The sequence below is a fragment of the Nesoenas mayeri genome (genome assembly GCF_963082525.1).
Source record: "Nesoenas mayeri genome assembly, chromosome: 9".
NCBI lineage: Eukaryota > Metazoa > Chordata > Aves > Columbiformes > Columbidae > Nesoenas > Nesoenas mayeri.
The window spans coordinates 13,656,190-13,673,002 of record NC_137557.1 but is presented as its reverse complement, the minus strand read 5'-3'; the positions used below and the strand labels follow the sequence as shown (position 1 = coordinate 13,673,002).

Sequence of the window (16,813 nt, the reverse complement as noted above, 5' to 3'; positions counted from 1 at the left end):
TTTGTGAATTTGCAAGGCACACAAAGGTACCTATTGGGCAGCTAATAGTAAATTTAATATTTAAGATAGTTGAAAATTATTTTTTACTTTGTGTATAGAAAATCCAACTCTGAGGTATTTTAAGGTTAAAAAAATCCAAAAGCATTACAAACACTGAAATCCCATATAAGCAGCAGTTTTGCTACAGGCTGGCCAGCCACCAGTACATGAGTTTCCTTCCATTCATCTTTTTTGATTGTATGCTGGTTTACTATCCCATCACTCACATTCCAGAAAAATGTTAGCAGGCATCAGAAATAAACACGCTGATTAATACGGGTTTTGCAGAAACACTGGGCCAACAAACGGATTTCAGATTTCCTGATGAGATGGTGTTGAACACTGCAGATTTGATTTTTTATGATTGATTTCCTGGCCGTATCAATTTTTTTACTGATTTCTATGAAATAAGACTCCACTGGAAGGCAGCTTAACCACAAAGTCAATAATGCACTTACTAGGCCTAAAAGTGAATGACCAACAATAGGTGCAGCTCTTACTTACAGCTAAAAGTTTGTCTCCAATCTGAAGTTTGCCATCTTTATGTGCTGCCCCACCTTCAATGATTTTGGTTACATAGATGCTGTTGTCTCCAGGTATATGCTGATTTCCTACACCACCAGCAATACTGAAACCAAGACCTGCTTGAAGATAAAGTCATTACTCAAGAAATCTCCTAGAATTCATTAGATTCAAATTATCTATAAATAATAATGCTACTGTATCAAACATACATATATAAAAATATTAGGCTGGAAAAGACATAACAGAACTTCTGAAAATCAAAAGCTAAATCATTTACTTAATGCCTTGTGAAAAATGGACACAGCACAGCTATTGCATCACTACTTATTTACAGCATCATTTTCCAACATTTACCCATACAGAAACAAAATAACACTTTCTCTAAATGTTTCTTAATCTCTCAAAGATTCTTTCTAGGTAATTCAATCAAATATTTTACTCCCACTTTTCATGTTCTTAAAAATGACTAAACACTATCAGAAACACATTTTTATTATTTCAAAGAAAAATATGCATTCTACAAGAACAGTTTCAGGACACACAGATGAAAATTCAGAATCATTTGAGACGCCTTTATTTTATTTTTCATGATTCTGCATTTCCTAGGACTTCATATGCAAGGTACTACTTTAGTTTGAAAAATAAATGCAGAAATCTATCATCAACTCTAACCAGCAGCTTTACACTCCTATGTACCTTTAGGGCCTTTCACAAGTTTGATTTCCACTATTTTTTCTGTGACTGGTTTTCTTCTTTTGACATACAATCGTACAATTGATCCCGCTTCTTTCAATGCTTCAACTGCTTTGCTGTGTGTCACATCACGAACATCCACCTCATTTACTCGTAGAATACAATCGTTAACCCTAGAGACAGCGACATTCACGATCAGCTCTTGTGTTATAGCAGAACAGACACATTAGGAAACTAATATTTTATCTACAATACACTAACATAACATGTTAACACGTTAAGATAAAAAGATTTTGCTTCAAAATCATATTGATTCAAGACAATGCTTTAAAATTAATTGTTAGTGCTTAAAAAGAAAACGAGGATCACTACAAAAATTTAAAGGGAATATTTTGTTCTCAGCTAAAGAGGACACTGTCTTGTATGTGTTTCATTTAAACAGCATTTTGAACAGAGCATGGCACAAACTACCTTTTGTTTAAAGCTATAACAAAGAATTAAAAAATTCAGCATCTAGGAGGCACACAGTGAGAACACACTAGTTTTAAGCCATTATATGAACAAGTCAACTTCCATTCCTGCTTCTCACAAGCTGTTAAGCGCCACCGTTCCACTCTAACATGTTGCTGTAGTAATCCTGAGCTCCTGTTACACTCAGTACAATGCCCGACCCACCTGTCAACATGAGCTGCCAGATGTACCTCTGACAATGGCCAACAATTAAAAAGAAGCCTTGAAATAAGCTTATTAGGACTAAAAACCACAAGGAACAAAGTGATAGGGCAAGACTCCGGCAACACAAGAGAACAACAATCTGGCCCTACAATCAGATGCGGTTTCTTTCCACACAGTGATACAGGAGTAAAGACTGTTCTGGATTAGAAAAATAATTTATTAGTCCAATTTTTTATTAACTTCTAACAGTACCCTTCAAAGGAAGTTCCAAATATCACTTGCTACCATCTAGTAATTACCGCATTAGGAGTTAAATAGAATTATCAGTCCACAATTAAATAAGAAAATTTGGTATACTGGAGAAGGAGTACCCTGTTAATTTACACAAAAAAATACAGATTTTGAAGATGTGTAGCAAGAGTTACCTATCCTATCTGTATAAGTTGTTCCTTTGTATATTGAATTAAGGACTATAGAACATACAGCACAACCAATTTGTATCACTGAACAGAAAATATAAAGGTCACTTGATTTCACTTATCTGTAAACGGGGAGGGGGGGGAGGGGGCAGTGCAAAATCGGTCCACCCAAGCATTTTCCATTATTAAACAATATACTTCTGTAAGAAACATTTATTTAAAATATAATGTAGCATGATGAAACTACTAAAAGTAACAAACTGTTCCATCCACTTATTGAAAATAAAAAAAGTAAACATTTAGTAACCCAGCACAGAAAGTCAACGTACCGTAATCTCCCATCCTGCGCAGCTGCACCCCCAGCTATAATTTTTGTAATAAAAATACTTGAATCATCCCCAATATGTGGGTTGTCTGTACCACCTGCAATGCTAAAGCCAAGTCCTGAATTTCCCTAAAGGCAGAGGGGGGAAAAAAAAATTACACATTTATTTTGCAAAGACATTCTAGAATATCTATTTCATAGAATCATAGATAATAATTTGATTCAATATAGAAGTAATTCTATATAATTTTCACTGATAAAAAACTTAAGACACTTTACGTATGATTATATGTAGCATACTGCTTAAACTATAATTTATTTTCATAGAAGTCATTGTGTAAGAGATACAGTTCTAACCACACAGCTTTCTCCAAATGAACTTGATAAACTAGATTAAAACTTCCCTCTCTAGTTAGATAGATCTTGAGATTATTCATACGAATATTTGCTCCTTATCAAATTATTAGTGACAAATTATTTTTCTCAGAGAAGTCCCTATGTAACTTGTGTCAGGTCTGTAATACGTCCTCACAAATGTGGAGACCGTGACGTTTTCTCTTCAAAAGTTGCCTGCCCTTCCTATCAACTGCATGACCTCTTCACCCTCTCAGTAATCAGCACAACTGCACACATATCAAATACAACCACTCCTGGATTGCTTTTTATTAACGTGAACTTCAAGAAAAAAAAAGAGAACTGAGATATATCTCTACCTCGTAAACCTGAAAGAGCCATGCATATGACAAATTGTTGCTTGTAATCTCAACTGGAAGCCTGAATCTCAATGTAAAACTTAATGGTATAAATAAAAGCCTAACATAAATTAAATATAGGAAATGAAATCACAATTTGCGGTTTTACTCTCTAGAAGTCTAGATAATAACACTAAATGCAGTATGTCTCAGGGAGATCCTTCCCCCAATCCTTCCCCCATTTTACTCTTAATGGTCAGGATATTAATAAAAACTTCCATTCCTGTTCCAGAAACTGTGTGTATTTTTTTTCTTTAGGCTGTATAATCTACTTTAAATTAAAAAACAAACAACCAACAACAACAACAAACAACCACACACCAAAAGCACAGTAAGTGTTGGTTTGGATTGCCATTTAGCAGTACTAAGAGGTTAATTTTTCATATTAAAGTATCATAAATACCATCTAACATGAGTACAGAAAGACATTTATCATGTTACCCTTTCAAGAGTAATTTCTTCATACTCATAATCTGCATCCGTGCCATTGACCTATAAAGAAAGAAAAGTGAGACTTCCAGGGGATTTGACACTTGACGTGACACAGGTTACTCGGCTGGGGTTCACTCCCATCAAATCTCAGCTGATTCCCACTGACCACTGAGCTCAGAAGGGACATCTCTGTACATGAACCACACTCTTGTTGCAGGAGTTTAAAAGTAAAGATTTCAGAGAGCAGACTGTCCTACACAGACACTCCGGAGCAGAGACCCTCTGCTTCTGATTGCCAGAAGGAAAAAAATGCTTGAGATCCTCAGATGTTTCTCAGGCCATATGGCAAGTTGAAACTGAGAGAAGAAGGGGTCACAGTATAAAGAAATCATATAGAGGAACAGAGCAGTATTTTCAAACTGTTGTTCCTCACAGAGCAGAGAAAAATCAAAGACTGAGGCTTTATATCATTTCTCACTAGAAATGGTTAAGACCCTTCCAAAGCAATATTTAACAATTGTTTATGTTATTAATTATCATGTTACATATATGCTAAACATCAGCAATTTAAAACAAGACCAAAAGCAGAAAAAGGGTTTAAAAGAATATTTTATAAATCTAGATGAAAAACCCAAACACTATAGTAAGCCTTGTTGTCCTCAAGTTAGAAAGGACACCCACGTTCTTTGCTGCCTACAGAAACAGGACAGAATCAAAGAAGAGAAGTAACAAATATCAAATTAAGCAAAAACAATTAAATATCAAATTTGTAACCACATTTAATATAAAAGTAACATTAAGGTTTTTTCAATTACTAAGGTATCTTGGAACTCAAATTCTTTCCTTCACAGATACCTATGTCAGCATTTACGACATGTAGGCAATTCCCTATTTCAAGCCTTTTAGGATGAAATACTTAAGAAATAACACATATAGTACTCTTTTACAATGCATCCTGTCATTCTTAAGATATTCTATATCTGGTAGCCTTCTGTACTCTTAGATACTATTCAAGATTTTATAAAGATACAAAATACATGTATAGAAGAAAACATTCTAAAATCTGTAGTTTTCTAGCAGAGAATTTTAAAAGGGACTTCAATTCACCCCAAACAAAATTAAGATCACATCTACATTGTTCCTCACATGTTTGTTTAATGTATTTAAAAGCTTCAAAAGCTGGAGAGGCCACAACTTACACATGCTGTCTAATATCAAGCTCATTTACCTACAGTTTTTCCTGAATCTCTAATTATATCTCCCCATAACACAACAGAAGTCGTGTTCATTCCAGACATATGAGATTATTATAATCTTCTTTGCACAGTATCTCAAAACCAATACGTCCTTAGCTTCTTCAGTGGAAAAGATACCGTAGTTTTAACACATGATATTTCTCCACCATAAAGGGAAGAGGTCTTGACCTTCTGAATACACAAAACTGTATCTATTACTACACCAACACAAAAGAAGCCCCTGTGATCAAGAAGTTTTTGTGTTAGCTTAGTCCTTGAGCCATTATCTACAACAATGACAACATGTGCTAAACGAACCACTCAGCTACTATTACAGTTCCTGGGAAATGGCTCATGATGACTGATCAGTATGTGGCCTCTTTTTTTAATAAGTAACACAGACAATCATTACCATTATGCTGAACAAAGCTAATCCTAATATATTTAAGTAGTCTCTTGTTTATTTCCATGTACAAAACTCTATAATCCAATTTTAAAATATCATCTAGATAAAGAGCAGCAAACAAGAACCTCCATCATTTTTATATTTTGCTTTATCTCAGTTCTATGGCCTCTCTTTCTTTTTTTTAATTTACCTCTGAATTCATTTTCTCTAACAAAGCAAACATTGGCCAAGACAGGAGCAAGGACACATTGAATGATATAAATCACTGCCATACTCTACTTTTTGCAACTTTTGATCCACTAAGCCAAGCTTTATTTGCAAGGACTTCCCCTGGATGAAGGGAGTTGTATACAAATGCTGTAAATATGCCACAATCTCCTTTGAATGTGAATATTCAGCAGAATCTAGTTAGAGTCTTTTGGCTGTACTGAAGTTAATTTTGTCACTAACTTGAGTTTTGTGTGTATTTCCTTGGGCTTCTACAAAGAACAACAAATACACTTCTTGGCGGGTTTTTTCCAACCCAGTTTTGAGCTCTAAGAGAGAGAACTTCCTCAGCAGCTTTATGATTCAAATAACAAGAGCTGTGTTCTTGACCATTTGTTCCCTGATGACTTTCTAGAGTCATATTTTGCCTTCTTTTATTTTTTTCAATAGAAAAAGATCTAATAGTCAAGGTTTTTGTAGATTCATGATGCAGTTACCTCACAAGTATGATTTTACATTACTTATCATTTAACAATTCCCTTAGCTACTTAGGAGCCAAGAAGGATAGGCCTTTACTCAACCTCCTACACTTACAGAGCAGGTTTGATTATACATAGTTACGGTCTTGTTTGTTTTACATTCGCAAGTTGGTAATTTAGACAGCTTATCATTTTGAGTGCCAGTTTGTTCTGATGTTATTTGCTTTTTATATTTCTACTGTCCACTGTCCTCCATGTGCCTGTATCAGATGGGGCCTTCTGAAGCATTAACACACATTTATTGTTCATTTTCTTCTTGGTTTAGTCCTCGAGAGCACGGAGACACCTCACCTTCTGTATGTTTTTCTGAACTGTATCTACATCACACCAATGAAAGGGTCACACACTGCAGGCTACTGCTGGGATCCTTCAGCCAGAGGCATCATTATTATACTCGGGACACACTTTTGAGCCAATTATGTCACTGTACTAAGCTTTTGTCTTTTGCTTAAACTGTTAATTCACACTTTCATCTGCAGTGAGCTATTACAGATACTTGTAGCAACATTAAGATACGAATGCTTTTGACAAGCAGAAGATTTACTCTTTACTTGCTAATATCAGTACCTAGAATAAACACATCATCAAGCAACTAGCACAGGCTTTAACACTGTTCAGGAAAACAACAAGCAAATGTAACTAACCATAGGAGGAAGATGCAGGAGGAAAATTCACACTTAAAACCTATGTCAAACTAACACATTCCAAAGCCTCTCCAGTCTCAATCTGCCAGTGGTATTCCTACCACAAAACACGCTGCCAAACACAAATTTAAGCCTCCACATAACTACAGTTATTACCTTAATGTTTCAAACAGAACAAACATTTTTATGTACATTTGGAGTGCTAAAATCTGAAGTATAGCTACTGCACTAAGAAGTGTTTTTATGAGAAGTGCAATGGAAATGGCACATTAAATATTAAAGCATCTGCCTGCACAGCTGAAGAAACAGATCGTTCTCTGAGGTTCCAGAGGTTCAAACAACAGTGTTTTGCACTGTCACACACTAGTACTCACATAGAACCCTCCACCAGGAATCTACAATTTCTTTGTTTTTTTTAATGAAACAGCTTTAAGGACTTCAAATAACCATCAGCACAGATGAGGAAATTATGCACTACCAGGTAAAACAGACTTTATTAATTAGTAACAATAGACCTATAAAACTATATACAGAAAATATTATCTACAGTTATAATAGAAAGCAAGTGTAGGCTTACGTATGTTGGAGTCTCCAAAGAATCTGTATTCACCAGAACTGGAGGGGGATTTGCCTTTAACAAAAGAATAAAAAAAATTATACAGCATAAGAGAAAATAATACTAATGGTAATTATACAACATTTAATTTGCTGTGTTTCTCAGAGTTCCGTTAAAAAGTAGTCTCAGTTTGAGAATCTCAAAAATTCACCTTTTGGAACGCTTGTTTCTACTCTGAACAAAGTGCTTTCATCGCACACACAAAAATCACATTCTTCCAGAACCCTGAGCTTACGTGTCATCTACAAGTTCAGTGATTTATTACCTTTTCAAAGGAAACAGCAAATCACACCAACATTTGACATGATGCCAGTTACCCTTGAAATTTGTGACACAACATTCAGAAGTTGCTCTACCAGCCAATATCTTAAAACCATGTTTTGGTGGACTTGATTCCTTCTTTGTTCCTACCAAAATGACTTTATTTCTTTCCCTCTCTTTGAACTGCAAACTGGAAACTTACCGAAACACAAACTTAGGGAAGAAAAGATTTACGAAACTGCCTTGTAAAGCAATCCACAGCAGGCATTCACCTACCGCATAACAGCATGTACTTTCATCAGAAAGTTATAATGGTTTCTCGAGCCATAAGTAGTTGGAGATAATTGCCACAGAAAAACAAACTAGTACAGCATTCCTGCTAGCCAGGAACTGGGAGAATAAGCAAACGCTTTTATTCTCTGATGTTACTGAGAGTATTTTCGCAAGAAGTGTGTGTTCGAATGAAAGAAAATACATACAGGCTGGTGGCATTTCTCTGAAATACTTCCAAAGAAGTAGATTTCCTGTTTTTCCACCAATTATCTGTCTTTAAATTAGGTAGCATGTAGCCTGCTCTAAGACGAGGAAAAAAAAAAAGTGTGAAGATATATTCCAGACCCCAAATGCTGTTGTATGTAACAAGATCAAGGGGATCTACAAACTCAGTGGCACAAAATGAATTTAATCTTTCTGCTTCAATGTACAACAATAATCATTTTTTTCTCCCATCTTTTATGTGTGTATGTGTGTGTGTAAATAAATTCAGGGACAGTTTAACAGGCTGCAATAGAAGCTCGTATTAAACACGTTGAAAGATAAGGCCTACAAAAACATGACAACTACACTAACCTATTCATACTCTGTATTTTAGTTTCATTACCATGACAACATCGTACTTCTGAAGAATTCATGATTTGTAAAAGCCCCGAAAAGCTGGGAAGTAAAGCGGTGACTCAAAAGTTCCTTACAGAAGACTGAGATGAATAACCCAGCACCACTACACAGGAACCATCAACGTGCTACCAGGTTGCTGTGTCAGAAATTAGGCCTGTATCACTAAAGTTGGGTGGCACATTAACAGAGTAGTCTGTAAAAAGAGGAAACACAAAGGATGACACTTTGGACTTTGTCAAGGTGCCAACACCTTTGTCATTCAGCCGCTCTCCCAGTGGGGGCAGGAGCAAACTGGACACAGCACAGAAATCATGTACCACTGACTGGTATCATGATGAAAAGCTGTTAAAACAACGCTGTCTCTCACAACCAGCTTCTGCCGTTAAGTTGTACTTCAATTTCTGCTTTTTATTAAAGCACAAGTTCTATTAAAGTAAGGGTAAATTAAAAGTAAGATCCTGTACTAAAAATATGAATCAATTAAAATATGTATAGCCATGCCTGTAAGAGCTTTACAATCAAAATGATTTTCAGAAAAATAAAACAAAATGTTGCACTGTACTAAAAAAACCTAACTTTATATGAGACCTCAGGAGTCTAATCTCCACTGGATCTAAAAAGAGATCAATATCTATACATTTATTTTATATTTCTATGCCACCTATGACAAGATTTCCTATTTATAAACAGAAGACAGAACCAGGGTTAATTTTGAAAATTCAGCCACTTTCTTTACATTTCACTCAATTTTGAAATACGTTTTTATTTAATATCAGAATTCTGTGATATCCTAGCATAGTAAAAGAAAAAGCAGTGTCAGAGAAAGCTGGTTTCCCATTGATGTTTTTCTTGAGGCTGACTGTGTGCTTTCATTTCATGTCTTGAAAAAGGAAAAAAAAAAAAAGGAGGAAAACTAGCTAAAAACTAATTGTTATTGGTGGGTGAAGCTTCTATGTGAACAGCAGGTTTGAGACATGAACTAGCCAACCAGTGCAAATTACCTTCCATAAACGATTGTTCCTAACACTCCTTCTGCCCATATCTGAATTCTACATCAAGCAGCAGTAATTTACCAGCATTTCAAAGCAGGAAGGTGAAAAGCTTTGTTCCAGAACTTTCAAAGGCAAAGGTATGCCTGGACACCGCAAAGACACAGGGCAAGATCTAACTCAAAACATCAAATGTTTTTGGAAGGAAGACCTGCTATTTTAGCTTGTTATGCCAGAGTGCTCCAAATTACCTAACACTTTCAAGCTTCTGTGCCAGGGCCTGTTCAAATATTTAAAAGCCATTTAACAAGTTTGTTTACAAGCAGGCTAAGGGCTTGCCTAAAGTGCAATGTAACAAGGAAAACAGAAAGATGTATGTATTGCACAAAAATGCATCTGAAAAATCCCAAGTTGATTTTAACTTCCTAAGTGTTTAGCATCATGTCTGATGCACAATTCCATAGCTGACTCCGGCTATGGGCTGTAGGCACAAAGACAGAGTCACAGACCACTCAGTTGTTGCTCTTCTGCTCATGATCCAGCATCATCAGTGGACATGAACATTGTCACAGCAAAGAAAATATGAATACACATAGCAGTAATTATTTTAATTTAAGTTATGTTTAGCCTACTGGCAGTCCTCTGAAAGTAAATGCTATGGGAGCCTTCACTGTCTTTATCCACCAAGGCCACTGGTCACACTGCTCTGTCTGCCTCAAATCCTGATGTGGGCAGAATCACTCTACAATGAGGAAATAGTTCTGAAATTAGTCAAAACTCTGGTCTGTCTTGGGAAAAGAACAGGTGGCAGATTTGTGTAAACAGACATTCACTAGAATTTGCACTTTTGATAATTATTGGATTAAGTAAAATTTAACAGTGTAGCAGAGATAGGAAAAGATTAGCACCTGTTGCAAGTCTAGCCCTGTAGCTCGAAAGCAGACCTTAAGAAAAAAAAATATTGACATGTATGCTACAAAAAACATCCCAGTAATATTCTGGATAGCTCAATATCCTTTTAAAGTTCAAAAATATCTGTCACCAAATAATTTCTGAAAAGATGGGTCACTTTTTGAAGGTGTGTATATATCTCATTTGTATATGAGATGAGACAACAATTTTCTGTAAATAAATAAATCAAGCAACAACATTTTAGTAACAGTGAAATGGCTTTAAAATTATTATGTAAGAGCACAAAATATCCTATTGCTTCTTTCCATTCTTTTTTTTTCTTAAGCTATTTCACAACTTACTGATACGCTTTCATATGAAAATACAGATATTTTAAATGGACTAACAGAGCTGCTATAAAACAAACAAAAAGGAGAAAACAAGAGTATTGTTATTTCACAGTTCATCTCAAGCCTCTGTGTGAGAGTACCACAGCATGAATTCAAACAAAGCAATGAAATAAACTGAACAAATAAAAGTTGAACAAAATGAAAGAAAAAGGAATAAAAACCTGTGGTATGGTGGATGGGATGACAGTGGTCTCAGCAGGGACTGGTGGGACAGGGATCACGGGGACAATGGGAGAAGAGGAAGGAACAGCTTCTGTGGGCTAAAAATCACCAACAAAATGTCAAAAATAATGAAAACCAGAAAAAATAAATTTAAAAACAAACAAGACGCAAATTTAACAACTTCAATTCTGAAGCAGCATATGGATTTGGAGACTATAACCAGAACTGCAGACAACCATGCACCTTTAAGCACAGTGCACATGGCAGCAACACATCCCCAGCAACATGCTCAGGTCAGAGAACCCAGCGCAGTCAGACACGTTCACCAGGGTTACACCAGGTTACTCACCTTGCAGCACACAGTAGCAAGACTTGGGGGTCCAACAGAGAACCCAGCCATGTCAGTGGACAGACAGGGGGGCTTTCTGTGGGACAGCTTCACAACAGAAGCCCCTCACCATCATACCGCAGTGTGCAAAAGCAAGAAACAGTGACTAAAGCTGACAGCACTGAACAAAGGTAATATTTTTTTTAATAAAGGGGAAAAAAAAAAAAAACACAAGTATGATAAGGTTTCTAAACTGGGCAAAAATCAAAGACAATCTTTTAGTCACATTGGTATAAGATCCTACAATAGATTCAGTCTACCTCCCAGATCTTCATACAGGTTTACTATGCACCTTCAGACTAGAAGAATTTTGGTCTTAAGAATTTTCATTAACATATTAACTGGGAAAGCTACTGACACTTAAGCTGCACGGGAACAAGATTACAAATAGCATTTTTAGCAAAACATGGACTCAAATCACTTTGAGATGTTAACATACTGGCTGTCAACAAGCTGTCAGCAACATAAAACTACTGGCAACTCTAATCAAAATTACAAGCTGAACAGCAGATCAAACCTCATGCAACTTAGTTGTTCCAAGACATTCTTGTGATCTTTAAATATTATGAAGCATAATGACAAAAGAAAATATGAAATCTTAAAGATGAATAAAAAAATGCACAACATAAGTATTAAACACACTTTAAAAGTTTGAGATGTTTTAAAACAAAGCAATATAACTCAACAGCATACACCAAATTAAAGAGCAAAAGCAAATATTAAAACTGAAACAGTGCAAAAGTGGCAACCCTTATTAGATGTATATATGGTATTTCTACAGGGCTTTTTTCAGCTCAATCTACCCAAAATGAAGAGCTGGTGAAAAATATTGCTGTTATTGAAAGACATAAAAACAAGATACATTTTGTGTTTTGAAAGATTATTACTAATATCCTTTAAGCATCCTTACATCTATGGACAATAGAGCAATCTTTCAATTGTTAAAAAAGGGGGATGGGGGAGAATCTAAATTGTTCTAGAAAAATTATAATATGCATTTTGCAAAGGGTGCAGGAAATGCTCAGTGCAACAAACCTCCAGCTACTGGAAGAACAATGCAACTTTCAGAGGCCATATCAAATTACATAGTTCAAACAATCATGCAGTGTTACGTATGCCAAAAATAAGCTATCCCTTCGCGTTTGCCTTATTCTAAAGTAAGCAGCTTACCATGTGTGCACACAGTAAGAAAAACCTGTTAACTAAAATTTCAGATATACACATACTATATATCAAAATATAACATAACATTAAGGCTGACAAGCTAACTGTCAACAGGTCAGAAAAAAATCCAGCTTTACAGTTACAACTCCTGCAATAAGAGACGGTTAAAAACAAACTTAAGTTCTTCTTAGATACTGACTGCACTCTGCTACCTTTGCTTAGCAAAATAACCGACACAGTCATAGCTGATTTTCCTTATGGGCCAGACCATGTGCAGCCCCCTCTGCACCACCAGGCAGCTTTATTTTCCTGCTTCCTTCCTTTTCTCAACTCTTAACTCCCTTGTTTCTCTGGGATTCTCATTCCCAAATGATTCAAGAATCCTCTCAAATTTTCAAATTTTTATCCTTATTATTTTTAAAGTGCCATTGTTCAAAGTCCTTTAATTCTTTCAGGTTCCAGTCTCATAAGCTGTTAGTACTGTAACTGTGTTTTCCCTTTGTGCTGGTGGTTTAGTATCTACTGACTCTTAAAAGCTGCTCCCTGCTCCTCCAAGTGTCCTGGGCACATTCCTGTCCTGTCTCCTCCACTACTAGGTGGGTGAAGACAAGCTGATGACACCGGCAACCAAAGGATGCACAGATCCAAACCAAGACAAGAGTGTCTCCATCTACACATTTCATGGAATACAGAGAACTGGTGTAGGCATCACGGCCACCACAAGGGAGGACAATACAAAAAATGAAAATGTTTCTAACTATCAGAACGAGAACATGTGGAACATGGTTACCATAGAAGAATGCTAATTTTATTTTATTATGGCAAGTAATCAGTCTGAAAATTATTATATGATGCCGGTAACTCTGAGATCAGCTGGATAGGTTCCATCAGCTCAGGAAATCATTTTCAGTGTTCTGCTTCCCAAGAATTTTCAAGAAACATTTGTAATTTTTAGGAATTCTCCAAATTACTGGGCTAAAGTATTCTGAAACAAACAAAAAAGCAGCAGCTTATCATCAAAATAATTTTAACTAAATATGTCTCTGGTTACAGCATTTAATAATTCTGGACAAACTTAAACTACAAAAAAGCAACAGGCCAATTAAAAACCTCGAAAAAATATATATGAACCATGGCACACGAGTGTGATAGACCATTAGACACAGATATGCACAACATAAACAATAACTCACTAACAGTCTGTCAGCCTAAATCAATGTCCTGACATCTACGATGAAAAGCCATTCTGCTACAACAGTAGAATAGATCTAAATTATTTTTAAAGTGCAGGATGGACTTCTAATATTTATAACCAAAAATAAAGTGGTATGTTTTAAAAGCACTAAGATAATACCTTTAAGTGATCAATTAAAATGAGTGCCTCCAAATCTAACACTAAGTCAAGATGTTGTAAGAAGGAAGAACACAACCACCTTCTCATGTTCAACCAACATACACAGTAACTCCTTCTCTGAGGAAACACCAACCAACTTGAAATTATCAGAGCACCATACACATCCCAAAGCAGATCAGCTAAACCAGCAAACTCCATAATGTGCTATTTCTCAAGTACTAAGAAACATATTTTGGAGAACAAAAAAAATCAAGCAAATCAGACTTTCCTCACTTTCAAGAAATTACTATAAAAAACCTGCACTGTGTACAGCGCAACAATCTTAATGGGAAAACACCAAGCAGAATTATTTCTTACTTTGACTTCTAGCAACAAAATACAAAAGAAAATTAAATAACGTTAAGTCTCTAGAAACAGCAGGGATAAAACTACAGAAAGAAAAAGTGTGACATACTTTCTACAGTTTTGCACCAAAAATGCACATCTGGAAGTACCTGGTGCAATACATACCTTTTCTAAAGAACAATTAGAACACGAGCCATCAGACACCCAACCACTAGCAGCTTTTACTTTTGCTGTGCTTTTTGTAGGACTCTTTTTTACGCTGTCACGTAGGTTTATAAATTTTCCTCTGTGTTTGGAAGATGCCGGCAACGTGGATGAGCTAAAAGCTGGATGAGTGCTCAGTGCCCGCTGCTGGTGCCGGAGAGGCTGTGTCGGCTGCACTTGAAGATTTTGACGTATTTCCATTCTCAGGCTACTTGTTAAATCAGTGAGCTTGAGTGTTTGCACTTCATCGTCATCTGTAGCACCACAGTATTTGTAGTGATGATAGTGAGTAGTCATGAGACTAGCAACACAAATAGTCCTTCTTCCAAAAAAATAGAGGCAAAATAGACCAAAATATTCCTTCCTGAGAAAGTTCAAAATATGATTGTTTTCTGGTTTATGGTCATAGTAAGAAACACTAAATGCTGTCTGAGTTAGTACTGCATGTTGTGTGCTCCCTCACTCTATTTAGAGAGCACCATTGAACCACCCCATGACAGTCAATTTGCTGGGCATAAATAATCAATGCAATGCACAAACTATTGAATAGATGGCAAAAGTCATCTGACTTTATTTATTAAAAAGAAGCTATGAAAGGTTATAGTGGAAGCTTATGGAAGAAAGTAACTATCGCTAAACTTTGTTGTATTTTTACCTTGTCAAAACTTCTCCGAGGTCTACATCTAGAAAATTTTAATATATACCAGTTTCTGTACTTTTCTGAATACTTTATGTGGGCTTAAAACTAATGAATTTAAGGAAGCTTAAGATGAAAAGCTTATGACTTGTGAATGGGCAGACACATTGTACAAAATTTCAACATTTAATTTCCAAAGAATATAAATTTGTTCAGACCATAACAATAACAAGAATTACTTTGTTTTAATAATTTTATGAATTGCATTTGCATTGCAGCACTGCAAGACCAGTGGTTTAAGGTGGTTTAAACTAAAAGCTAACAAAAAAAATAAAAAGACATTTAAACAAATTGGAGTTCTTTATTATTTTATGCATGCAGTCTTCAATGCTACAGATGCACGATCTCTATACTACGTTTTTGCCCCAATTTTCAAAATTAAAAAACTCCAAAACAACTTCTATCTACCCCCTACTCGCCCTGCTCCCCACCCCCTCCCCCACCCCCCAAAAAAAGATCACACGAGGACCTAGTTTGATTTAATAATGCTGTTAAACATTTAACTTTACTAGCCAATTTTAAATGACTCATTCTGAAAAGAGGTAAAGATCAAGAGCAAATTCCCCAGAGCCCACACGAACACGGGCAGCTCCGTTCCCAGGGTCTGGTCAGCGGTCACACAGCCTTTGACAGCAAACACCCAACCAGCATTTGCGCAGCCCTGGACCAGCCACACACACCATCTGCCTCCTGCCCCACGGGTCTGTTTGAGGAATATGCTGTAATCTGAATACCTGGGTATAAGAATGAAGGACACCATCCCATAGGACACACAGCTTGATTAGGTCAGCTGTACTGTATTTAGATAAAATGAATAGACTACATCAGTTGATACCATTAAAACATGATTATTCTCCCTCCCAGTGTACACTTCCTGACAGTAAATCTGAATATTTAAAAAATATGAGTCAGCGTAATTTGTACACTGAGAACAGAAACATAGAAATACAGACCTATGTACAAACATGTCCAGTTATTCCTAGCATGGATATTAAGAGGTAAATAGAAACTGACAGATGCTCCTCTAATCACCAGAAGCTGCCATGTCTCATCTTCTACCCAGAATGGATATAATCAAGAGCCACATAACATACCATTAATGCAATACTCATAAATGCAGAGACAGAAAGGTTTCTGGCCAGTGACAGGAAGGTGGAAATGCAGTGGTCATACAGTCACAGACTTGCACATGTGTGTGGTGTGTTTTTCTTTGCCTTTGAAGTATCTGGGAGCTGGAGGACTGTCCCCCACTAATACATACAGGTAGATGCACCTGGCTTGTTCTGTGTTAGACAACCAAAAGTCTTCAGATTTTGTCGTTGAAGGGCAAAAGCAGAGCAGAAGATAAACATGTTGTGCATAGAGGTAAACGGTTCAAAATCAGCACACCACAACTAAATCTCCTTTGAAAAGTGTCCACAGATGCGGCGATACTGATCAACTCCAAGGCACATTCCCCAGCCTGCAGGGTCGTGCGGACGGAGGCTGTGCCTTCTGTCGAAGCCTCTCTACCAGTGTTGTCTTCAGCAACACTGTGCCAACTGGCT

The 16,813-nt window shown here is 36.4% G+C and overlaps 1 protein-coding gene across 13 annotated transcripts in view; it reads right to left on the bottom strand.

Moving 5' to 3' along the window:
- The window catches only part of DLG1 (discs large MAGUK scaffold protein 1), a 150,897-nt gene that overhangs the window by 48,089 nt on the left and 85,995 nt on the right, over positions 1 to 16,813 (bottom strand). For 9 of the 13 annotated variants that reach the window (XM_080349557.1, XM_080349565.1, XM_080349563.1 and 6 more), the window contains 6 exons: positions 11,114 to 11,212; positions 7,469 to 7,522; positions 3,870 to 3,920; positions 2,681 to 2,805; positions 1,261 to 1,430; positions 544 to 683 (listed from right to left, as the gene is read on the bottom strand). In XM_080349557.1, coding sequence (XP_080205683.1) covers positions 544 to 683; positions 1,261 to 1,430; positions 2,681 to 2,805; positions 3,870 to 3,920; positions 7,469 to 7,522; positions 11,114 to 11,212 — 639 coding nt within the window. The remainder of the gene's footprint in view (positions 1 to 543; positions 684 to 1,260; positions 1,431 to 2,680; positions 2,806 to 3,869; positions 3,921 to 7,468; positions 7,523 to 11,113; positions 11,213 to 16,813) is intronic. The other 4 variants (XM_080349562.1, XM_080349564.1, XM_080349561.1 and 1 more) reach the window with 1 other exon arrangement.